This window comes from Macrotis lagotis, chromosome 1, assembly GCF_037893015.1.
Source record: "Macrotis lagotis isolate mMagLag1 chromosome 1, bilby.v1.9.chrom.fasta, whole genome shotgun sequence".
NCBI lineage: Eukaryota > Metazoa > Chordata > Mammalia > Peramelemorphia > Peramelidae > Macrotis > Macrotis lagotis.
The window spans coordinates 750,077,583-750,099,229 of NC_133658.1; the positions used below are offsets into that span (position 1 = coordinate 750,077,583).

Below are 21,647 nucleotides of genomic sequence, written 5' to 3' on the forward strand. Positions count from 1 at the left end.
TAAAAATTTACTTGCTTTGGTGTTAATGTGAAATGTATATAAGTTGACTGACATATTTTATGTCAACTATTATTAATTTGCCCCTTAAGCATTAAGTATTTAATAAATACTGAATTAAAGCAAAATATGGTTTTTCATTCCAAAAGAAAACTTAAGTGGATGAAAAATATTTAATTATAATAGATAGGCACTTTTAAGTTTTCAGCACTATCACTTTGGACCAAACATAATAGCCAAATCAATAAAATTTAGATTAAAAGAACTGTGTATAGCTTGGAAAATTAAAACACCTAAAAATACTCTCCAAAAACATTTAACAATGAAAAATCTTGTTTTCAATAATTTATAAACAACGCTAAATCTCATCGTAAGTTGACTTTAAAGATCTAAATTATTTGATTTACACTATTTGTCCTAGTCTACAGTTGGAATTGAATGCCTAATTTGAAATTAGCAAGGTTCTTTATAAACTCAATCAAAATCTGTAAAGAAAAGCATCTAAGATCAGTTAGAATGAAATAATTTTAAGGGAAAACTAAATGGAAAACCTATTTTGATCTTGTCTACCATGCAAAAACCTCTTTTCAATGTTTAGGTATTCTGTAGCTAGGAACACCAGAAACTTAGGCAAGCATTCAATAAATGTTTGTTATGAGGATTATCAATTGCTTTAGAACTTGGTTTCCAGGAAATCTGACAAAATGACCTCAAGGGTCCTTAGAAGCAACAAAATTCTTTTGCAAGTACCAATAAGTACAAGTCTAGATTTTGGGTCCTGGAGTAAATTTAGGGCTATGAATGTATTATGTAAGAAAAGAATAAAAATTTCTTTCCCTCCCAGAGTTGAGTCAACTCAACTATTTATTAAGTGGAAAAGAAAATGATGGAGCTAATCTATACAAATAAATGTGTGAGTGATGAGTAATCCCTTCAAGTTAGTAGGAGCAAGTATTTTTTCTATTTTTTGGCAAGTAAATTTTTAAAAGATGGTCTTCACAACAACTCTAAAGATGGCAAAGCAAAAAGGTATGGCAGCATGGGCAAAAAAGCATTTAGGGGCTGAGAGACTATGCTTGTAAAGATTCTTTTAAAAGTTGCTCTTATTTTCAACAACTTTTCTTTTATAAAACTGGAACTCACAAATAAAAGTTTTACACCAAGTTTTTCCACAACTTTTTATGTGAGTGGCAAGCAGCAGACATTGACTTAATTGTGCCATTAGGATGTGGTTTATAAACCAGGTATAATTTTCTCCTATCAATACAAAAATTTAGTGAATTCCCCTTAATACAAACAACACTACATATAAAAAAAAAAGAAAAAAGCCCTTAAACTCAATGAATTCATGTAGCATTGGGAGCTATAAAGAACACTTGTAGATTAATCAAATGTAAACCAGAAACAAAATGATTGAGGACATCTTTGTGATTGAGAGTAACCGGGCTTCACTATGGATTTGAACATAGCTTTATGAGTCTATAAAAGGCGGTCAAAGAGAGCTGAGAACTTTCAGTTGATGAGAAAGATGGAGAGAAATAAGAACAAAGATCTGTATTTCTAGGTAATACCTTTCTTTCTGTATAGCTCAACAGAGGAACCCTAGAAAGGCAGTAACAGTGCTTCTCAGACTGAGAAACACAGCAATCCCTGGGGCAGTGGAAGGGTGGCAAGAATTCAGCTATGCAGAAGCCCAAGAGATAGCAGGTCTGATAAGATTTCTTGTACAGAGGATCAAACTGAAAAAGCAACAAGAGCTGAGAGCACTAAACTACAATCAAAACATGTACTTTGCCTTTTGCTCCAGCCATTGTACAGTGCAGGTCCAACCGGAAGGGGGTTGTCTATCAATGTCCAAGCTCATTTCCCTTCCCTGGAGAGTACAATATCTTATACTAGTAAGGGTGAAAGACACAAATGTGCCTGGATAAAACATGGAGCTCTCAAATGGGAGAGGTTTACTCTAATTTATGCCTCTCCTGAGAGAGGAGGCAAAACACTTAGGATGGCGTAAGATCTTTAAGATAGTAAATGAGACCCACCAACAGGGAAGGAGGGAGGGTGTGTGTGTGTGTGTGTGTGTGTGTGTGGTCCCAGGCTTTCATGGATCCTCTGTGTTTTAAGGAAGTTTCTGTGGTATGAAATCAAGTTGTCCAATATAACAGGCATTGTTCCTAAGTGTAGTGAATGCCTTCCGAAGAACCGAGACCCTTTTAACCAAGATCTGTAGATACACAGAAGTTACATTCTACTACTCCCAAAAGAATTCCAAGTGGGAATCAACAAGCCTAACTGTGAAGATTCAAAGAAAGCTCCAAAGGGTTGAAAAAGAGTAATTTTACCTGATACTTCTAAGTCAAGAGTCTAAAGTTCTAGGTACAATACAAATAACTAAATACTAGGTAATTTGAGGAGGAAAGAATGGAGAGATAAGGATTCTAATTTGAGAAGAGGATACACAAGCCTCTGGGGGAAGAAGGGTGGGAGAATTAAGTAGCATCGGGCTGGAAAAATAGCTTGCAGGTACAGGTATTTAAAGGTATTTTAAAGGTATTTAAAAAGGAGGTTGAGAGTATTTTATCCATTAAACTAATAGAGAAATCATCAAAGGTTAACATAGTCATATCCATGCCAATATATAGCCTTTATGTTTTAGCTACTATTCATTTTATATCTTCAAGAGTTAGTCAAAAACCTCTGGGTGTATTTCAATATCTTACTCTGAGTTTTTAAAGTCTTTCATAGCCTGTTCCCTTTCCTACCTTTCCAGCTTTCTTACATTCTTTATTACCCTCAGCAAATATCCAATTGATTTCATATTTGTGTGTATTTATTTGTATGTTGTCTCCCCACTGGATTAGCTTCTGGATAGCAGAGGTGCTTGTGCCTTTCTTTGTATTCCAAATCACTAACTAGCACAAAGTGGGGTACACAGCAGGAGTTTAATCAATGCCCATCCACACCCACATAGGACTACCCTCCAACTACTAAAGTATCCAGACATGTGACTTCTCTCTCACTACCTCTTCCTATCCTTGGTCCATTCAGGGACACAGTGACCTTAGCCCAGTCAGGTGAGTCAGTTATCTTTACAGAGTTTTGACCATCATTACAGCTAATGATGGGAGCAGCTAGGCCACACAGTGGATAGAGTACCAGCCTTAAGTCAGAAGACCGACTTATCCTTAGTTTAAATTTGGCCTCAGACATTAGTAGCTTGTGTGACTCTGGGCAAGTCATCTCACCCTGGTTAGCCTCCGATTCCTCTTCTGTAAAATGATGTTTGTCCTTCATTCTAAAAGAAGACCAAGACATCAGGAAGGTGATGCCATGACAAACACGTGAATTGGAATGGGAAAGCTGCGTTAAGTCACCAGCCTTAGTTTCTCCTCCAGAGTCATCTAGATCCAGTGGCCAGAAATAAATCAGGATGACTGGAGATGGCCCTGGATGAGAAGCAATCAGGGTTAAGTGACTTGACCAGAGTCACACAACTATTTAGTGTCAATTGTCTGAGATCAAATTCAAACTCTGGTCCTCCTGACTCCAAGGCCAGTACTCTATCCACTGAACCACTTAGCATAGTAAAATGAATTTAAGTATTTAACAGTTGAGAAATCACTACCTTCTTTCAACCCCAAAGCTCTTAATTCAAATTCATATGGACAGAGACAATCACATTAAGACAGATAAGGTTGGCATTCTAGGTGATATCAGGTACCAACATCCATAGGCCTATATAGTAGTTGTGTATCCTGTAAGGGCACTTAAGAAGCATTAGCTTAAGGTCAAAAGATAAAGGCAAACTCAACTTTGAATGGATAAAAAAGGTATGAAAAATGTATGAAAAAGTAAAATTTTTTAAATGGTTAAAAGTCCATTACAAAAAGAGATGAATACAACTAAGTAAATCTAAGTGGAGCATAAAGATTCCATTTGAAATCAATCTTTGATTTTGATCCTGATTGATTCTGGCCAGTTCACTTAACCTTCTAAGCCTCAGTTTCCTTCTATATGCACTGGTTATCTAAGTCCTAGGATGCTAAAAAGTTAATAAATTAAGCCAAAAAAGTGTTCAAAATGCTAATAGATGGAAGAAAACAGGCCAGAGGTCATTTAGCCCAGAAATCTCCAGATTGCTGGCTTCTATTTTTAGCACGCTATTTGTATCTTTTTCACAAAACTCTAGTTAATTCTAATGTATATTCTACTTTAATAAAGTGAAAAAAGGGGGAATAATATACCTAAGTAGGAACCTCAAGCAGTCTGGGATTCAGGTTTCAGATGGTCTGCTTTATTATATACCTGTGCCTGCTTTTATACTTCATTTTTCTGGTTTTTTGGTGTGTTTTCTTTTCCATCAAGGCTAAAATGGAAATGTTTTTCATGATTTCACATATTATATATATATTTTATAATATATATAAAAGGAGGAATTTGGCACTCGAAATTCTTAAAAATGGATGCTACAAAAATTTTTACATGTAATTGGGAAATGTTTAATAAAATAAATACAAGTATTTTTTTTTTAAGACTGCCTGCTTTACTCTCTTCCTCCTTCCTCCAAAAATGTCAATCATTCAAAAATAGGCTTGGACAATTACCAGATACATTATTTAGGACAGAGATTTTAAAAAGCATCACAATATGTATAAAAAATATTTCAGAATGTGGCATCCTAAACCTTGCAAACACCTTTTCATTAAAACATTATTTCTCTCAAAAACTTTTAGATCTACGCATCTCTTTCATTTTTTTAAAAAGTTGGTAGTTTTTATGGTTGAATGTTTTTTCATTCTTACTCCATATCTATAAAATGATATAATTGAGATAGATGTTTTCTATTTTTTTAATTCTATTAGCTATTGAGCTTTTTAATTAACAATAGTCTGATCTGGTAAATGATGAATTTTAAAATTCAGAGTTCAGTATTCCATGACAGAGTAGTAACAGATTGAATTTTTAACGTTGCAGGGTTCTATTCATCTCATCTAAAGAATCCTTTATGTTTTGGCTAATGTAAAATGACTAATGTAAAACTACATAAATAAATGTAATGCATATTCTGAAAAGTCTTGCAATAAGCTGAAAAAAAATCTTTAAAGTACTAGACATCTGTTCAAAAAGCATCATCACCTGCTTGGTTCATTCCCTATTAGGGGCAAGTTATCTTCCAGGTCTAAGCACAATAGAAGCAACTATTACTAAGTGCTCAACACACATTAGTTTAACTGAACTGATGAGGATCAACCAGGGAAAAATTTCCCCTTAGCAGATATTTGTTGGAACTTGCTACAAATTAGTTGGTTTCAAAACTAGTAAAGACGGTTAGATGATGTAGATAAGAGTACTGGCAATGGATTCAGGAGGACCTGAGTTCAAATTTGACCTCAAACACTTGACATTTACTAGCTGGGTGACCTTGAACAAATCATTTATTCCTGGTTGCCTTGCATCCGAGACCATCTCCAGTTGTCCAGATTCCTATCTGGTCACTGGATTCAGATAGCTCTAGAGGATAAAGTGAGGCTAGTGACAAAACAGCACCACCCCCCCATGCAAATCCATTTCATTTGCTTGTCATGTCTTCCTTCTTGAGAAGGAAGGACAAACGTCAGGGATCAAATGCAATTTCTGTTCGAATATATCTGAATGTACATTGACATTTAAGCTTCAAGGTGATCTAATTCATTTCACTAAAAATCTACCCCTATACAGAGCATTCATCAAAAACTGTTTTTGTATATATTGCAACTGATTTGCATTTAGTGATTTATGGCTATTTTTATATAGAAAGCTCAAGGAACCAAATTTGTTTTCTTTTCTGGAGTTCTTACAGACAAAACACATAAAACCAGAAACATAAGAAGACAGTATAGTAGATAAAAAACACTGAATGGATCCCAGTCCCAGTTTAATCACTAACTCTATAACCTTTATGAGCTTAAGTTTCTTAATCAATAGAGTAAAATAAAGTTAATAAACATTATTTTCACCTACATCCAAACAATGCCAGAGTGATCTGTTAAGAAATTAAAGGGATATGAGTAGCCATTGTCTTTCTTATACAAACCTCTTCATCAGAAATTTTAAGCTTTGATCTTTAAAAATAACTGGATTATGGACAAGATAAAATTCAATGCATGTTTACACTTAATTTTATCACAAACTTAATATTCAATGCAAAAGGTATGCAACAGTGAATGAAAATTACCAATGCACTCTCAAAAAAAGGCAACCGACATTGTTCTAAAGTTTTTGAGAGAAATAATTCTCTAATGAAGGGATTTCCAAGTTAAGGATACCGAAAGCTGAAATAAATCCTTTTTCAGGCAGCACTGTGATACTTAACACCACCACCCTCCTCAAGGTAAAATGTAGATTTCTCTCCAAGTCCTAATTAAACAGACACTCTTTTATACAGTCTTAGGCATTCCAAAACAAGATTGCCCTCCTCTCTCCACAGGAGTGTTTTCATATTCTGACTTTTAATGTCCTGGAAGTTGTTTATCAAAACTATCACCTGCTTTCAAATGTGAGAAAGCAATCCAGTTCTAGCTTTCTGCTTTCAGAGCAAACCCTATGTGAGGTCAAATCCTTTCAACCTAGTATCAAGATTGCCAAATGGGAATATGGAAACTACCTTGTGTCGGATGTAAAAGAGGAAGTGACCTACAGGGAGAAGAAGTTTTTCAACAGGTGTAAGAGATTAATTCAGGCATCACTAAGCAACGCTAAAAGTTTTCCAACCAATAATTCTGTGCCAAGCAACCTGATCGGGGCTTTGGCTAGAATCCCTTCAGATTCTTAACAAGGACTCTTGCTATGTTCAGAACTTCTACACTTTCTCAATTAAGCTTCCTTTCACCTTAAGTTTCAAGGTACAGAAAGTCTCTTAATATGCAAGGCAGAGAAAATTATCAAATACTTTAAATGAGGGGTTTAATGCCATTACCCTTACAAGGAAAGATTTAATGTATTTTAAAGAAAACCAGAAAGATAATTTTCTAAGCAGCATTTAAATGATGGTTCCAAGAATTAATGTTTTTCTCTCTTCCCTGGACCTTCGAAAATGCCCGGGAAAGAGACTTTAATAATTGCTCCTTTTATATTATTAGCCTGATAAATCTAATAAGAGGAAAACTTGTTCTCACAACTTGTTCTTTTTACCCTTTAAAAGTACTAAAATTTCTTTTAAAATTCTTGACAGCTCAACATTTTGCTTAAAGTTTAATTAAGTCTATGCTAAAATTCAGAGAAGCATTGAATTTTAATTCATTTGAGGTCAAATGTTTTCAGAAACCAAATTTAAAGTTTTCTTCTCAAGGAGGGGGGATTAGATTTAGAAAGGCAATAACAATTCACACTTTTCTTAACTTCTCATCAAGTCAAATTTAGGAAGCAAAGAAAATCTCCATTCAGGCAGGATTTTTTTTTCTCCTTCCTCCCAGGCTCATCCACCAACCCCAATCATTTCCTCTAATCAAATTTGTTTTCTAGTTGGAAAACATTCAAAGGGAGGGAGGGAGAAAAATGTAAAAAATTATTGTTGAAAACTACCTTACTGGTGGTTGTAAAAAAATATATAAAGAAATGAGGAAAAAAATAAAAATCATTCAGGAAATCACAAAAGTAGTCTGTCTTTTTGTTTCTTGAAAACATTATGCTTTAAAAACATTTATCAACGCAATTCTTTCCGAATTAGGGATATTTTATTAAAGATATTAGTTTTAATAGGAATTCCACTGAATTAAATTAAATATTTTGTTGAAACTGTTGAAATAAGTAAATGTTCTCTTTTCAAAAAAATATTTTAACTGGTATTTTTTTCACAGGAAAATGTAAACTAATGTTAAGCTTATTCAAAACGAGCCTTACAGTCACCCAGGAACACAAAGGTCGACTGAAATTTTTTAAAAGTAGTGAATAGAAGCAAGAAGTCGACTACACAAGAAAACACATTCCAGTGCAGCAGTTCAAACGCTATTTCAAGAACCCTTTTATTTATAAAGTCCCACATCTCACTTGGCAACCCGAGGTTTACATAAACTAGCGAACTCATGACCACATTGCAGATTCTTTAAAGAACCAAAAGCCCTGGATGTTTCAGTGGCTTGAATTAGATCTGGATAAGCCATGAAATTAAAAGTTATGCGGTAAAAAACCTTTTTTACAGTTCACCTCAGATTCAGATTGACCTTTGGTACCTAAATAGAGGGAGGATGTGCTTATACTAATAGGTCCCTCATTCCTCTGAAGTGGAAAAATATCTATGGGTCGGGAGAGTCCTCCCCTGGCGTAGGTGTTTAAACACTTAACACACCTAGGAGACATGGGTTCCATTTAGCGAAGGTCTTTCCTTGCCGATCAGCTGGGGGTTAACAGGGCAAAATCGCAGTTTCTCCGAAGGTCTGCCCCCAGAAGGGTGACTTTTCATTTCACAGCAGAGGATCGGGGCTCCGTAGGAAGCAGGAAAGCAGAAGGAAACGGACACGCACGCCCAGACTTCCTCCAGCCCAGCCCCGAGCCTCTTTCACGCCTCCACCTACAGCTCACTTTTTTTTTAAGGACAATAAATCAGGAAATCCGGATCCGAATCCCACCTAGGCGGGCTGCGGGCTGCATTCCCGGGGGAGCGCCCGGCCCGGCCCGGCCCCACAGACCCGGCCGGAGGAATGCGGGCTCTCCCCTGCGGGGGACAGTCGAGCCATCAAGGGCACCTCACTTCGGGGCGCCCGCTGGAGCTCCCCCTCCAGGGACGCAGCCGCCACACAAAGGTCTGGGAGCCGCAGTCCCGGAGGAGCGGCGATCGCCGAAGCCGAGGCGGCCAAGCCGCAAAAATGCTGGCCGGGGAGCGGCGGCCGCGTCCTGCGGGAGCCAGGGGGGAGGAGGAGGAGGAGGCGGCGCCGCGGGGATCCCCGGGGACCGGGAGGCCACGGGGGGCGGGGAGGAGGCCGAGGGCCGCGCGCCCGCTCCTCACCTGCGACCAGGGCGGCGGGGCCCGCGCCTCCCCGCGCCCCCCGCCCCGATGCCTTTCATTTGGCCTCTGCAGCGGAGGCGCCGCCGACCTCCGGCACCGAGCACTGCGCCAAGGCGGGGGGCCGCTCCGCAGCGCCCGACCCCCTCCGCCGCGGGCCTCCGTCCGTCCCCGCCCCCACGCACCCCCCCCCCCCGGCCCCGGCGGACCCACACCCCGGGCGGCGCGGAGGCCCCGGGCGCGCGGAGGCCCCGGGCGGGCGAGGGGCGCCTACCTCGATGTAGCCGGCCAGCGCCGCCGCGGGCGCCAGGACGCCGAGCAGCACCAGAAGCGGGAGCCTGTCCCCGGCGGCGGCCGTCCTCGCCGCCATCGCCTCGCCGCGCTCCTCGGGCTCCCAGGGCAAGCCGCCGCTGCTCCACGAGCCCCAGCTCAGCCACTCGCCCCTCCGCGCCTCACGAGCGACTGAAGCCAGGCCGCCGCCGCCCCGGGGCTTTTACACCGACCGGAACTGACTTCACGGAGCCACGCCCACCCGCCTGCCCGGCGCCCAATGTGCGGGTCCGAGAGGCAGCCCGGAGACCGCCCCCTCCTGCCTGCGAAGCCAATCAGCCCCAACCTACTCCTCCTCGACTCGGAGCCGCTCCCGCCCCGGCCCCTCCTCCAACTTCCCACCCGAGTTAGGCAGCGGTGGGGCAGGTGCCGGGGAGTGAGGGGCCGAGACCCAGCGGTGGGGCCGCTCCCCGCGGATAAACCGCAGCCAGCTGTGCTGTGACTTCCTCCCAGGGATCCAGCGCGATCCTCGCGCGTGGCACCTCCTACAAGTGTCCTGCACGGCGGAAGGTGGCTGCCCGGCCACCCTCACCGCGCTGCAGCCATCCGGTTCTTGCTTTTTGTTTTTTGGTTTTTGCAAGGCAAAGGGGTTAAGCGGCTCGCCCAAGGCCACAGCCGGGTAATTACTAAGTGTCTGAGGCCGCCTTTGAACTCAGGTCCTCCTGACTCCAGGGCCGGTGCTCTATCCACTGCGCCACCGAGCCGCCCCCGTCTGGTTCTTTCCAAGACCAAAGTCAATGCAGTATTGGGGGAGCTTCCCTACAAACAGATGCCCGTGACACTGGATCGAAGTGAGGGAGACCAAGGTCTCTCCCCCGGAGTCATCCGGGTCAAGCAGCTGGCTATAGGTGCAGATGACTGGAGAGGCCCTGAGACGCAATGGGAGACCTTGACCCTTTACAGCTAAGGATAACAGGTCTCAATCCCTTCTTCACTTGCCTGTCACAGCATCATCTCCTTCAAGAACAAAGGGCAAACAACAACAATATAGAATATGTATTTATAAATCCTATAAAAAAATTTAACAACCTTTTAAAAATGCATTTTACTGATATCATTAATACATTTTATATCTAAATCATCTCTAAAACTAATTAACTGAATCTTCTATTTCATAAAGAAATGCAACTAAGTTAAAAATAATACAGTATGGGGTGGCCAGGTGGTGCAGTGGATAGAGCACCCACCCTGGAGTCAGTTCAAATCCAACCTCAGACACTTAATAATTACCTGGCTGTGTGGCCTTAGGCGAGCCACTTAACCCCATTGCCTTGCAAAAACCTAAAAAAAAAAAAGAACAAAGAACAAACAACTATAAAATAAATATTTATAAGTCCTATAAAAAATTTAATATATTTTTATAAAAATGAATTTTACTAATATTAATACATTTTTATATCTAAATCATTTCTAAAACTAACTTAATTGAATCTTCTGTTTCATAAAGAAAAGCAATTAAGTTAAAAATAATACAGCGGGGGTATTTGATTTCTACAGCATTCTGCCTAAGTAGGTCCTCACCCTTTACCAAAGATTTCCTCTTATGTCCTTCAGCCATCAGTGGTTTTTAACTTTGTTCAAAGTTTAACTTTGTTCAATTATTATTTAGTTCTTATTGTTGTCTTCATTAGGTATATGATTGTTTAGTTTCTGCTAAAATTACTCTGAAACAAGTCATCTACATCTTAATTAAAAATTTTTCATTACATATATCCCCAGTATTTTTCAGCTATTTCCCAAAAGATGAACTCACCTTCTTTTTAATATAATAAATATTTGGCAGACTAAAAAAAAAAAGAAGGAATATCTCCCAGTAGACATTATGCTAAAGCGTTTTTTTTTCAGGCTGGTGGCAAAACTGAGAGATTCCTCAATCATCAACCCTAACCAGCTCTAGGCATCATTTAAGCCAATGGTAAGAAACATAATTCTCCCCATGACCTGGACAAATCCCCTTGTGCTTCAAGAAAAGGTCACTTTTATCTGAATTTACCATAAATTAATAAAAGTAGCAAAACTGTTCTTCAGGTTATCTTTCCCTCACATTTCCATAACAGTTCAGGAAAACTTTTCTTGCATCATTTTACAATTGTCATGGAATCACAAAGTATATTTTCCTAGATGGTTATTCAACCAACAATATTGTTTTGGGTACAGAATGTAGTAATATGAGTCCATTAACTTATTAAGCCTAGATATTGGGCTAAAACTTGAATACTGTATCTAGAAGTCACAAAACTTTCCAAAAGATACAGTGAGAAAGCAAGGAACTGTGTCTCTAGTGTCTATGTGTTCTACATGTAGATCCTTGCCTGTATGCATGCTTGAAAGTACTTTGAAAAGCACAGGACATTTCCACCTCCAAATTCCATACTGTTGCATGGCAGGTTGCCCTTGTCTTGAATGTACTTGCTCCTCATTTTCCCTTTGGAAATTCCAAGTTTTCTTGTACATGCACACACACATACACACACACACACACACACACACACACGTACCACTTCCTACATGAGGTTTTCTAATATCACCAGCTGTTTAGTGTTCACTTCCTTTGGAAATTATTTTGCATTTATTTGCCTGTGTAGACATTAAAGTCTTCTATAACATGTACACTCTACTATAAATGAAAAGATAACCAGAAGGAAGTCCAACTCTGAGTAACTGAAAGGTCAATACCGGTCCTAGAAAGCAAATAAGAAAACATGCTTCCTCTTCTCAGCAGAAGGACAAAAGACTTCAAGAATAGCATACTGTACACAGTGGCAGTGTACTCTCTAAATCTATTTTTTCTTTTTTTTCCTTTGTTGCAAGAAAGGATTTGATTGGGGGGGTTGGGGGAGAAGGGGGTCGAGCATGTAATAATAATAATAATTTGATTTATATAGTTCTTGAGGGTTTGCAAAGCACTTTACATAATTGTCACTTGATCCTCACCACAACCCTATGAGATTGGTGATATTTTATCACATCTGATAATAAGGAAACTGAGACTGATAAAAATTAAGTGACAAATAGAATTATCTAAAGTAGGAAAGGCATAAGCATTTATATAGCATCTATTATATGACAAACACTGTACTAAATAGATTTACTAATATTATCTCATTTGATCTTCACATCAAACTTATGAGGTACTTTTATAACCATTTTACAGCTGAAGAAATTGAGACAGACTGAAGTTAAGTAATTTGCCCAAGGATTCATAGCTAGGCAGTGTTTGAGGTCAAATTTGAATTCAAGTCTTCTCGACACCAGATTAAGTGCATATACACTGGACTCCTTGGCTATCTCTAAGATTTGAATTCAGGTCATCCTAACTCCAAGTCCAGCCACCCTATATCTAGTATACCATCCAGCTGCCTTCATATCCAGAAATAACTATGATAATAAAATAAAATATATCAATTAATAAAAAATAATAATAGCATTTGTATTTTTTTTTAAGATTTACAAAGTACCTTACAAATATGGTCCCATTTTATCTTCATAACAACTCTGGGAGCTAAGTGCTAGTATGACCCCCATTTCACAGAAAGGGAAACTGAGGCAGAAGTAAAATTACTTGTGCAGGGTTACACAACTAATAAGTATCTGAGGCTGGATTTAAATTCAGGTCTTCCTGACTCTAGACCAAGATTCTCGAGACACATGTTTTATATGTTTCTTTGAAGAATGTAATTTCTGGGGAATCCAATGTGTTGGAATTTTTTTCTTTGTATCCTCAGCTCCTAACATACAGCATTGTCAGTTGTAGGTACTTTGCTGAGTTTAATTTTTTGAACATAAAGCACTACATTAAATCATATTACTACTATTAATTTAGATTATTTTTAATAATAACCATATTAATTATCAATCCATATGTTAATATTATGTGAAACAATCTAACACATACAGAGATGTATATATATATATATATATATTAGTCTATATATAGAAATAGTCTTCTTTCTATTTAATATTTTCAATTTTTCCTGTAAGTAGCTTGTTTGTACAAATTTGTTTGCTTGTGGTCATACCGGCTCCCCCATTAAACTGATTTCTTGAGATCAGAGATTGTCTTTTGCTTTTTTTTTTTGATCCCCACACTTAACAAGTGCCTAGCATACACAGGTACTTGATAAATGTTTATTGACTGACTGACCACAAGTGTGCATAAACGAACAATATGAATACTGAAAAGTAAAATAAAATAATCAAATGGAATTGGCTGGTGCTGTACATCCAGGGCTGTCCTCTGATATTGTGGCAAACAAGGGAGGGGAATAGAAAAGCATAAGAACTAGATTTAAAGGCTTTTCATCCAGCAATCTAGGGAGTCATTAAGTTAGGTTCTGAAAGAGGCACATTCCCTCTTTGAGCTCACTGAGGGACCATTGAGGTAGGTGTTATTACCCTATTCATCAATGTTCTTGACTTTAAAATGTTACCCTTTTTGTATTTAGTAAGGCTGTTAGGACATAGCTCATCATACGAAACTCAAACATCAATTTCTGATCACCAAATATGTTCTGGTCACTGACTGATAAATTTAGCATTTTATATTTTAGTTTTATAAATGCATGTGTCAAAAGAGAAAAGCTCTAAATAGAATCCATTATTTTCTTCCCCTTTACAGAAAGAGTTTTCCCTTTACAATTAAGAGTCTCCTGGTATTCTAAGAACCTACTAAAAGAGATATGTTTCAATTATTTCTTTCTGTTCTTAAAGAATACTCAGTAAACACATAAATTATTCTCATGAATGGAAAGGTGGTAGAGCTGGGATTAGACAATCCCATCAGAATTTGACAGGGGGTGGGGCAAAGGCTAGTATACCTAGCCTTGGAACGTTTGTTGCTTACATTTTAACTGACTTTGCCTATTGTCCTGAGCAATCACAGAATTTACTATCAGACTATGGAACTGGCTAAGAGACAATTAGAGTTAAATATGTTCCTTCTTTTTCCTTTGAGTCAAGAGAGAGGATCACCCTTCAGACCTTGTGTGGATTATCACTTCCTTGAAATGGGGAGGAAAAATTTTTTTAAATTTTTTAAATTAAAATGCCTTTTCTTTCATCTCCTGCTGGAATAAAAATATAAGCAAATATAAGCAAAAATATAAGCAAAAACCTGTTTATATCAAAAAAAGATTGATAAACCAAGCAGATGACAATACTGATCAGTACATCAAAACAAAAATTGTTCACAGATGAGCTACCTAATTGAGCTGATTTTTTTCAGGGTTGGATTTAGGCATGAGATAAAACTGATTATCTACGTAGGTATGGATATAGCTACTTATATCTATGCCTATCTATACAAACAAATAAGTTTGCATCCATATATATGAAATATATATATATATATACAAAATTTTACTTTCAAAGATTATGTTCTGAATATACAAGAGTTTCTGAAAGGGTTTTAATAATAAAAATAATATTAGCACATATTTCTATATTATGTGCCTTAATGGTTTACAGAATGCTTTCTCAAGACAGCACTGTCAGGTTATGGCAGTACAGGGTTATGTGTATATCTCCTTTTTGAAGCTGAAGGATACATAATATATTATGGAGCCCAGACCTTGGACTCAAGTCTTTGTAGTCCAAGTCCAATTTTTTTTTCCATTAGTCATTCAATAAGCATTTATTAAGTAACCTACTGTGCTAAGCCTTGGAGATACAAGGAAATGAAAAAACAACAGAGTCTGACCGAAGAGGTCACAGTCTAAGCATGGAGCAATGTGTAAATAACTATGTTCAAACAAGTTATAGACAAGATAAATTGGAGACAATGAGCAAAAGAAGGCACTGTTATTAAAGGAATTGGGAAAGGGTCCTTGTAAAATATAAGATTTTAGTTGGATTTAAAGCCAAGAGGTGAAGATAAGGAGGGAGAGAATTCCAGATTTAGAGACATCCAGTGAGTATCCTTTTTTCTTTTTTTCAAATTCTATCCAAAGTAAATTTTCAATCTCCAATTTTATAAGATTTTGAGCCCCACTTTTTCCTCCCTCTCTCCCTTCCTTTCCCCTCCCCTAAGACAGTAAATGATCTGATATAAATTATATATGTACAATCACATTAAACATAATTCCATATTAGTTATGTTGTAAAAGAAAAAATCAGAACAAAAGGGAAAAACCATGAGAAATAAATACCTAAAAAGTTAAAATAATATGCTTTGATTTGCAATCAGACTCCATAGTTCTTTCTCTGAATATGGATGACATTTTCCATCACAAGTCTTTTGGAATTCTCTGATCTCTGTATTGCTGGAAAGAGTTAAATCTATCACAGATCATCATACAATGCTGCTGTTGCTGTTTTACAATATTCTCCTGATTCTGCTCACTTCACTTAACATCAATTCATTTAAGTATTTCCAGGTTTTTCTGAAATCCACCTGCTCATGGTTTCTTAAGGAATAAAAGTATTCCTACACATTCATGTACCATAACTTGTTCAGCCATTCCCCAGTTGATGGGCATCTCCTCAGTTTCCAATTCTTAGCCATCACAAAAGAGCTGCTATAAATATTTTTGTATATGTGGGTCTTTTTTAATGATCTCTTTTGGATATGGACCTAGTAATGATATTAGAATGGATCAAAGGGTTTTAGAGCCCTTTGGGCATAGTTTCACATTGCTATCCTGAATAGTTGGATCAATTCACAACTGCACCCACAGTACATTCGTGTCCCAGTTGGAAAAGGAGTATCTTGTTTAAGAAAAAGCAAGAAGGGAGTAACAATATGACCTCAGCACTATAGCAACAACACTACATGTATGAAGTATTTTAATTAATGCTTTTTGGAGAACCTATCATTGTTTATGACTTTGCCTCCTTGAGCCCATACCTAATTCTTGAGTTTTTCAGAAAAAAAAGGGCTACTCTTTTCCTTAAAGTTCATTTGATCCTGGAGATAAAATGGCATTTCTTCAGTATTTTTATTATTAAGAAAAGGCCATAACTGGAATCTTAAGTATGTCTCCCTTGCCAACTCAAAGATATCAACAAGCATGATATCATTCCTTTCAAGAAACTACCAGATGAAATACACTAAACATTGTGTTTAGTGATCAGATTTATAATAATTTTAGATACATATGATATATATATATAAACATAAGCATATGTGCATATGAATGTATGTGCATATATAACTCAAGCAGCTGCTAATTCTCTTTCCACACCATCCATTTTGACCCTGATGAAGTGTCAAGGCAAGTCCCAGACTGTTGTACAGAATTGAACTTGATTGACCATTTGGATGAAGGAAAAAAAGATATGAGTCAACTCTCTATTATCTGTAATATCTGCCATAAGACATGCCTTATTACCCCCCTTAACCCAAAGCATTGGAAATACCTTTAATTGCTTGGTTTTGGTTTTAGTTTTGGTTTTTACAAGGCAATGGCAATGCCTAAGGTCACACAGCTAGGCAATCATTGAGTGTCTGAGGTCACATTTGAACTCTGGTCCTCCTGACTCCAGGGCTGGTGATCTATCCACTGCACCAACTAGCTGCCCCTGGAAAATCCTTTTAAATAAAAATACTTCATTATTTCATATTTTGAATCTTTTCTCATTATACTTTCCTTATTATTTATTCATTATCTTTCTATATGTCATTTAGCCAATATGACTGTTTAACTTTTCATGTATGTAATACGGATTATCTCTCCCACTAAATTATAGGTTCTTCAAGGGTAGCAGTTTTACATTAAAATTAGTTGTATCATCAGAATATAATTCCTGATTATTTCACTTAGACTAATAAGCACAATTAATTTCCCTTCCAATTGATTATGCCAATTGATTAGAAAGCAAGAGCCTTTCCAGACTTGAACTGCAAAGGTCAAATTTGGAGTCTTGCCAAATTGATGGATTCATTCACATTAATATATATAAAGGAGCAAAAATGCTGAAATGTGACACCATCATTGAATAATCCTCTTGTTCTACCCTAGCCCAGAAGGCAGGATGTTATAGTGGAAAGAACCCTAGATTTGTTATCAGAAGACTTGGGTTCATATCTTGACTCTTCTCATAACTAGCTACATGACCTTGGGCAAGTTACTTGATCTTTTGAGGTTTCAGTTTCTTAAAATTATAAAACAGGAAGATTAAACTAGAGGATGATCTCTAAAGCAACAATATTTTTTAAAGACTGATTTAAAAAAAAAGAAGGAAGCTGAAGACCAAAGATGTTATAATCCATGAAACTATTTTACAAATGAGGAAACTGAAAACATGGCATGACTTTCATTCATTATGTGAGTATATGCCAGGGCTCAGTTTCCTGAACTAGAATCCAATCAAACAATAAACATTTTTTTAAAATTTTAAGTCAATGGGGTTAAGTGACTTGCCCAAGGTCACACAGCTAGATAATTATTCAGTGTCTGAAGTCAAATTTGAACTCAGATCCTCCTGACTCCAGGGCCAATGTTCTATCCACTGTGCCACCTAGTTGCCCCAAACAAAAAATATTTAATAAGCATCTGTAATGTTTCAGATGCTGTCCTAAGCACTGAAGAAACAAAAGAGAAATGAAAATAATTTCTAACCTCAAGGAACTTAGAAAAGAGCTTACAGCATATAAATATACAGAAGGCAGGCTAGATACAAGATAAATAAGAAATAAATGAACAAAGGAGAAGCACTATAATTAGGAGAGATTAAGAGATGGGATTTATATTATGATTTAAAGGAAGTCAGGAAAATCAGTTATTGGAGTTGAGAAAAACAGAACATTCCATGAATGGAACAGTTAGAGAAAATGCCTGGAGACAAGAGATAGAATGACTGGTTTCTGGAAAATTCAGGAGGTAAGTGTTATTGGATTGAATTGAGAGGGATTTGAGTTATGGGGCCAAAATCCTATGGTACTTTAATCTACAAATTTGAATTCAGCAAATAAATGTGCAGGTAGAGTATCGTCTGATGTCCTAGCTTTAGTGAGAGCCAGAATTTCAACCCAGGTGCTTTTTCTGGAAATGACTTTCCTTGGACCAGATGGTCAGCTTCATGGCTCCCTGCAACTATGAGCTACTTGGCTTTTCTCTGATACCAAGGTGCTATTTTAAAACCAAATCTATCTTTCAGTCTAGTGGCTCTACTATTCTCTCTCACAGCTATTTTACATCAGATTATAATGTGGGTGCGGAAAGTTTCTTATCAATTAAAAACAGTCAACTTTTATCACAGAATACTGTCCCACAGGCACTTCAAAAACCATAAAACATTATAGAAAAGTGAATTATTATGATTAGTATTGATATCATCAATGTTTTCTATATATAAAATATATGAATCTTTTGATTTTGACCTGAGATGAATTATATAATCTAGTGCTATTTGAAGTGACAAAAATGAGAATTTATACAATAACAATAATATTCTAAAGATCATCAACTTTGAAAGATTTAGAAACACTAATCAATATAATTAACCAAAAATCCAAAAGATTCATAATGAAATGTTCATGCTGTAAGCTCTTTTCTATTATAAGTTCCTTGAGGTTAGAAATTTTTTTCATCTCTCTTTTGTTTCTTCAGTGATTAGGACAGCATCTGAAACATTATAGATGCTTATTAAATGCTTTTTGTTTGGGGCAACTAGGTGGCACAGTGAATAGAGCACCAGCCTTGGAGTCAGGAGCTGATAGCATCAGAATGCATATTGAACATGTTTTCTTTTTTTTTCTTTTCTTCCTATCTCCCATCTTTTTTCCTTTCTTTCCGAATACAAATGATTTTTTAAAACATAGTTCATAGTGTATACTACCATTTAGTAGCTTCAAAGGAGCCTGACAATATTCAGACAATCATTACACCTATAAAGCAATAGCCACCGTCCTACCAGACCAGGAAAATTCCACATGTGATCCTCAAGATTATACCCTGGCTTTCAACACTAATACATTGTTGGTGGAGCTGTGAACTCATTCAACCTTTCTGGAGAGCAATTTGGAATTAGGCCCAAAAGGCAACAAAAAATGTGCATACCCTTTGATCCAGCAATACCACTACTGGGTCTATACCCTGAAGAGATTATGAAAAGGGGTAAAAACATCACTTGTACAAAAATATTCATAGCAGCCCTGTTTGTGGTAGCAAAGAATTGGAAATTAAGTGAATGTCCTTCAATTGGGAAATGGCTTAGCAAACTGTGGTATATGTATGTCATGGAACACTATCGTTCTATTAGAATCCAGAAGGGATGGAAATTCAGGGAAGCCTCGAAGAATTTGCATGAATTGATGCTGAGTGAGATGAGCAGAACCAGAAAAACATTGAACACCCTAACAGCAACATGGGAGTGATGATTAACCTTAATGGACTTGCTCATTCCATCAGTGCAACAACCAGGGACAATTTTGAGCTATCTGCAATGGTGAATGCCATCTGTATCCAGAGAGAGAACTGTGAACTTTGAGCAGAGACCAAAGATTATTACCTTCAAATTAGAAAAAAAAATGGTTATCTTGCTATGTAGTTTTGCTGTCTCATACTTTATTTTTCTTCCTTGGGGATGTGATTTCTCTCTCATCACATTCAACTGAGATCAATGTATACCACGGAAACAAAGACTTCTGTGGGGGGGTGGGGGAGGGAAGCAAGAGTGGGGGGGGGATTGTAAAACTCTAAATAAAATCTTTCTTAAAAAAAAGATTATACACTGGCTTTCAACCATAACTACTTTGAATGCTCTAAAGGGAGCTATTCAAAGGTCAATCCTATCTCACATAAATATAGCAGCAAAAGATCTAGGATTTACAACTTGACTGTATTAGCAATATAGCTATTATGATTATATGTAAATTTGCATATATATATATGTTCAAAGTTCAATCATGATGCTAAGAGAAAGTAAGTTCCTTGATAGCAGACTCCATTTCATTCTTGCCTTGGTGTGTAGCATACTTACTGCTGTAAGATTCTGTTCTATATTTGTTACATAAATCATTAAATGAATGCATAAATTGAGAGACCAGTGAATTGATCCCAAATTTCTGGGAAATAATTAGAATTATGTTTTAAAAGTAACTAAAATGTCCATTACCCTTGTCTCAGAGAAACCACTGCTGAACTAAACCCAAAGAGACCTTGGTCAGAATGAAAGTCCCCATATATACTCAAATATGCTAGCATCATATTTTGTGGTAGCCAAGAACTGGAAACAAGGTGGGTATCTATCAACTGAAAAAATGGGTAAACAAGTATAACCTATATTGAATTACTTTCTGTCAAGGGGCGAGGGAAGTAAAAGGAAGAAGGGAGAAAAATGTGGAATTCAAAACTTTACCCAAAAAAATGATTGATGAAAACTATTTCTATAAGTAGTTGAAAAAAAAAAAAGAATAGGTAAATAGACTGAAGTAACTTGGAATATTGCTGTGCCAAAAGAAACAATGAATATGGAGAATTCAGAGAATTATGTATGTGAAAGTTTTTATGAACTGATGTAGAATGTAAGCAAAAAGAATAATAAAACAAAATTGAATATTATATAATTATTTTTGAAAGGCAAAATGTACATTTTATTTTTTTCTCAAATACATGTAAAACAATTTCAATATTCATTTTTCAAAAATTTAAATTGCAAATTCTCTCCCTCTCCTTCCCCCTCCCTGAGATGGTAATTTAATAAAAGTTATAAAAAGTCATTCATGCAAAACACATTTCTGTGAAAGTCATGTAGTGAAAGAAAACACAGGCCAAAAAATAAAGTGAAAAATAGTATGTTGTGATATGCATTCAGATTCTATCAGATCTTTCTCTGAAGGGGAAATTTTCTTGGATCATTGTATTGCTGAAAATAGTTGTCATTCACAGTAGATCATCATACAATATTGCTATCATTGTATATAATATTCTCTTGGTTCTGCTCACTTTATTTTGCAACAGTTCATATGTCTTTCCAAGTTTTTCTGAAATCATCCTGCTCATTATTTCTTAGAGCACAAGAATATTCCATTATAATCAATGCTATATAATTTGTATCACTAAATTTGACCCTGAAGAAGACCAGAAAAATATACCTCTTAAGTTTCATTAAAAAACCAGGTAGTGGGATGGCTAGGTGGCACAGTGGATAGAGCACCAGCCCTGGAGTCAGGAGTACCTGAGTTCAAATTTGGCCTCAGACACTTAATAATTACCTAGCTGTGTGGTGTTGGGCAAGCCACTTAACCCCATTGCCTTGCAAAAAACCTAAAAAAAAAAAAATCAGCTAGTGAATTGGTTGGTTTAGATAAATTGTAAAAAAAAATCTTTGTTACAAGAGATTGTTCAGTGTAGAGGGAATTAAGAAGTATATTCAGAAATGAATGTAATATTAAAGGAAAATA

At 37.1% G+C, this 21,647-nt stretch overlaps 1 protein-coding gene across 1 annotated transcript in view; it reads right to left on the reverse strand.

The window, feature by feature from the left end:
• APLP2 (amyloid beta precursor like protein 2) overlaps positions 1–9,359 on the reverse strand; it is a 99,088-nt gene extending 89,729 nt beyond the window's left edge. The window contains exon 1 of the mRNA XM_074216300.1: positions 9,249–9,359. Within this exon, the coding sequence (XP_074072401.1) occupies positions 9,249–9,344 (96 nt within the window). The 5' untranslated portion in view covers positions 9,345–9,359. The remainder of the gene's footprint in view (positions 1–9,248) is intronic.
• Positions 9,360–21,647: the final 12,288 nt, after the last annotated feature.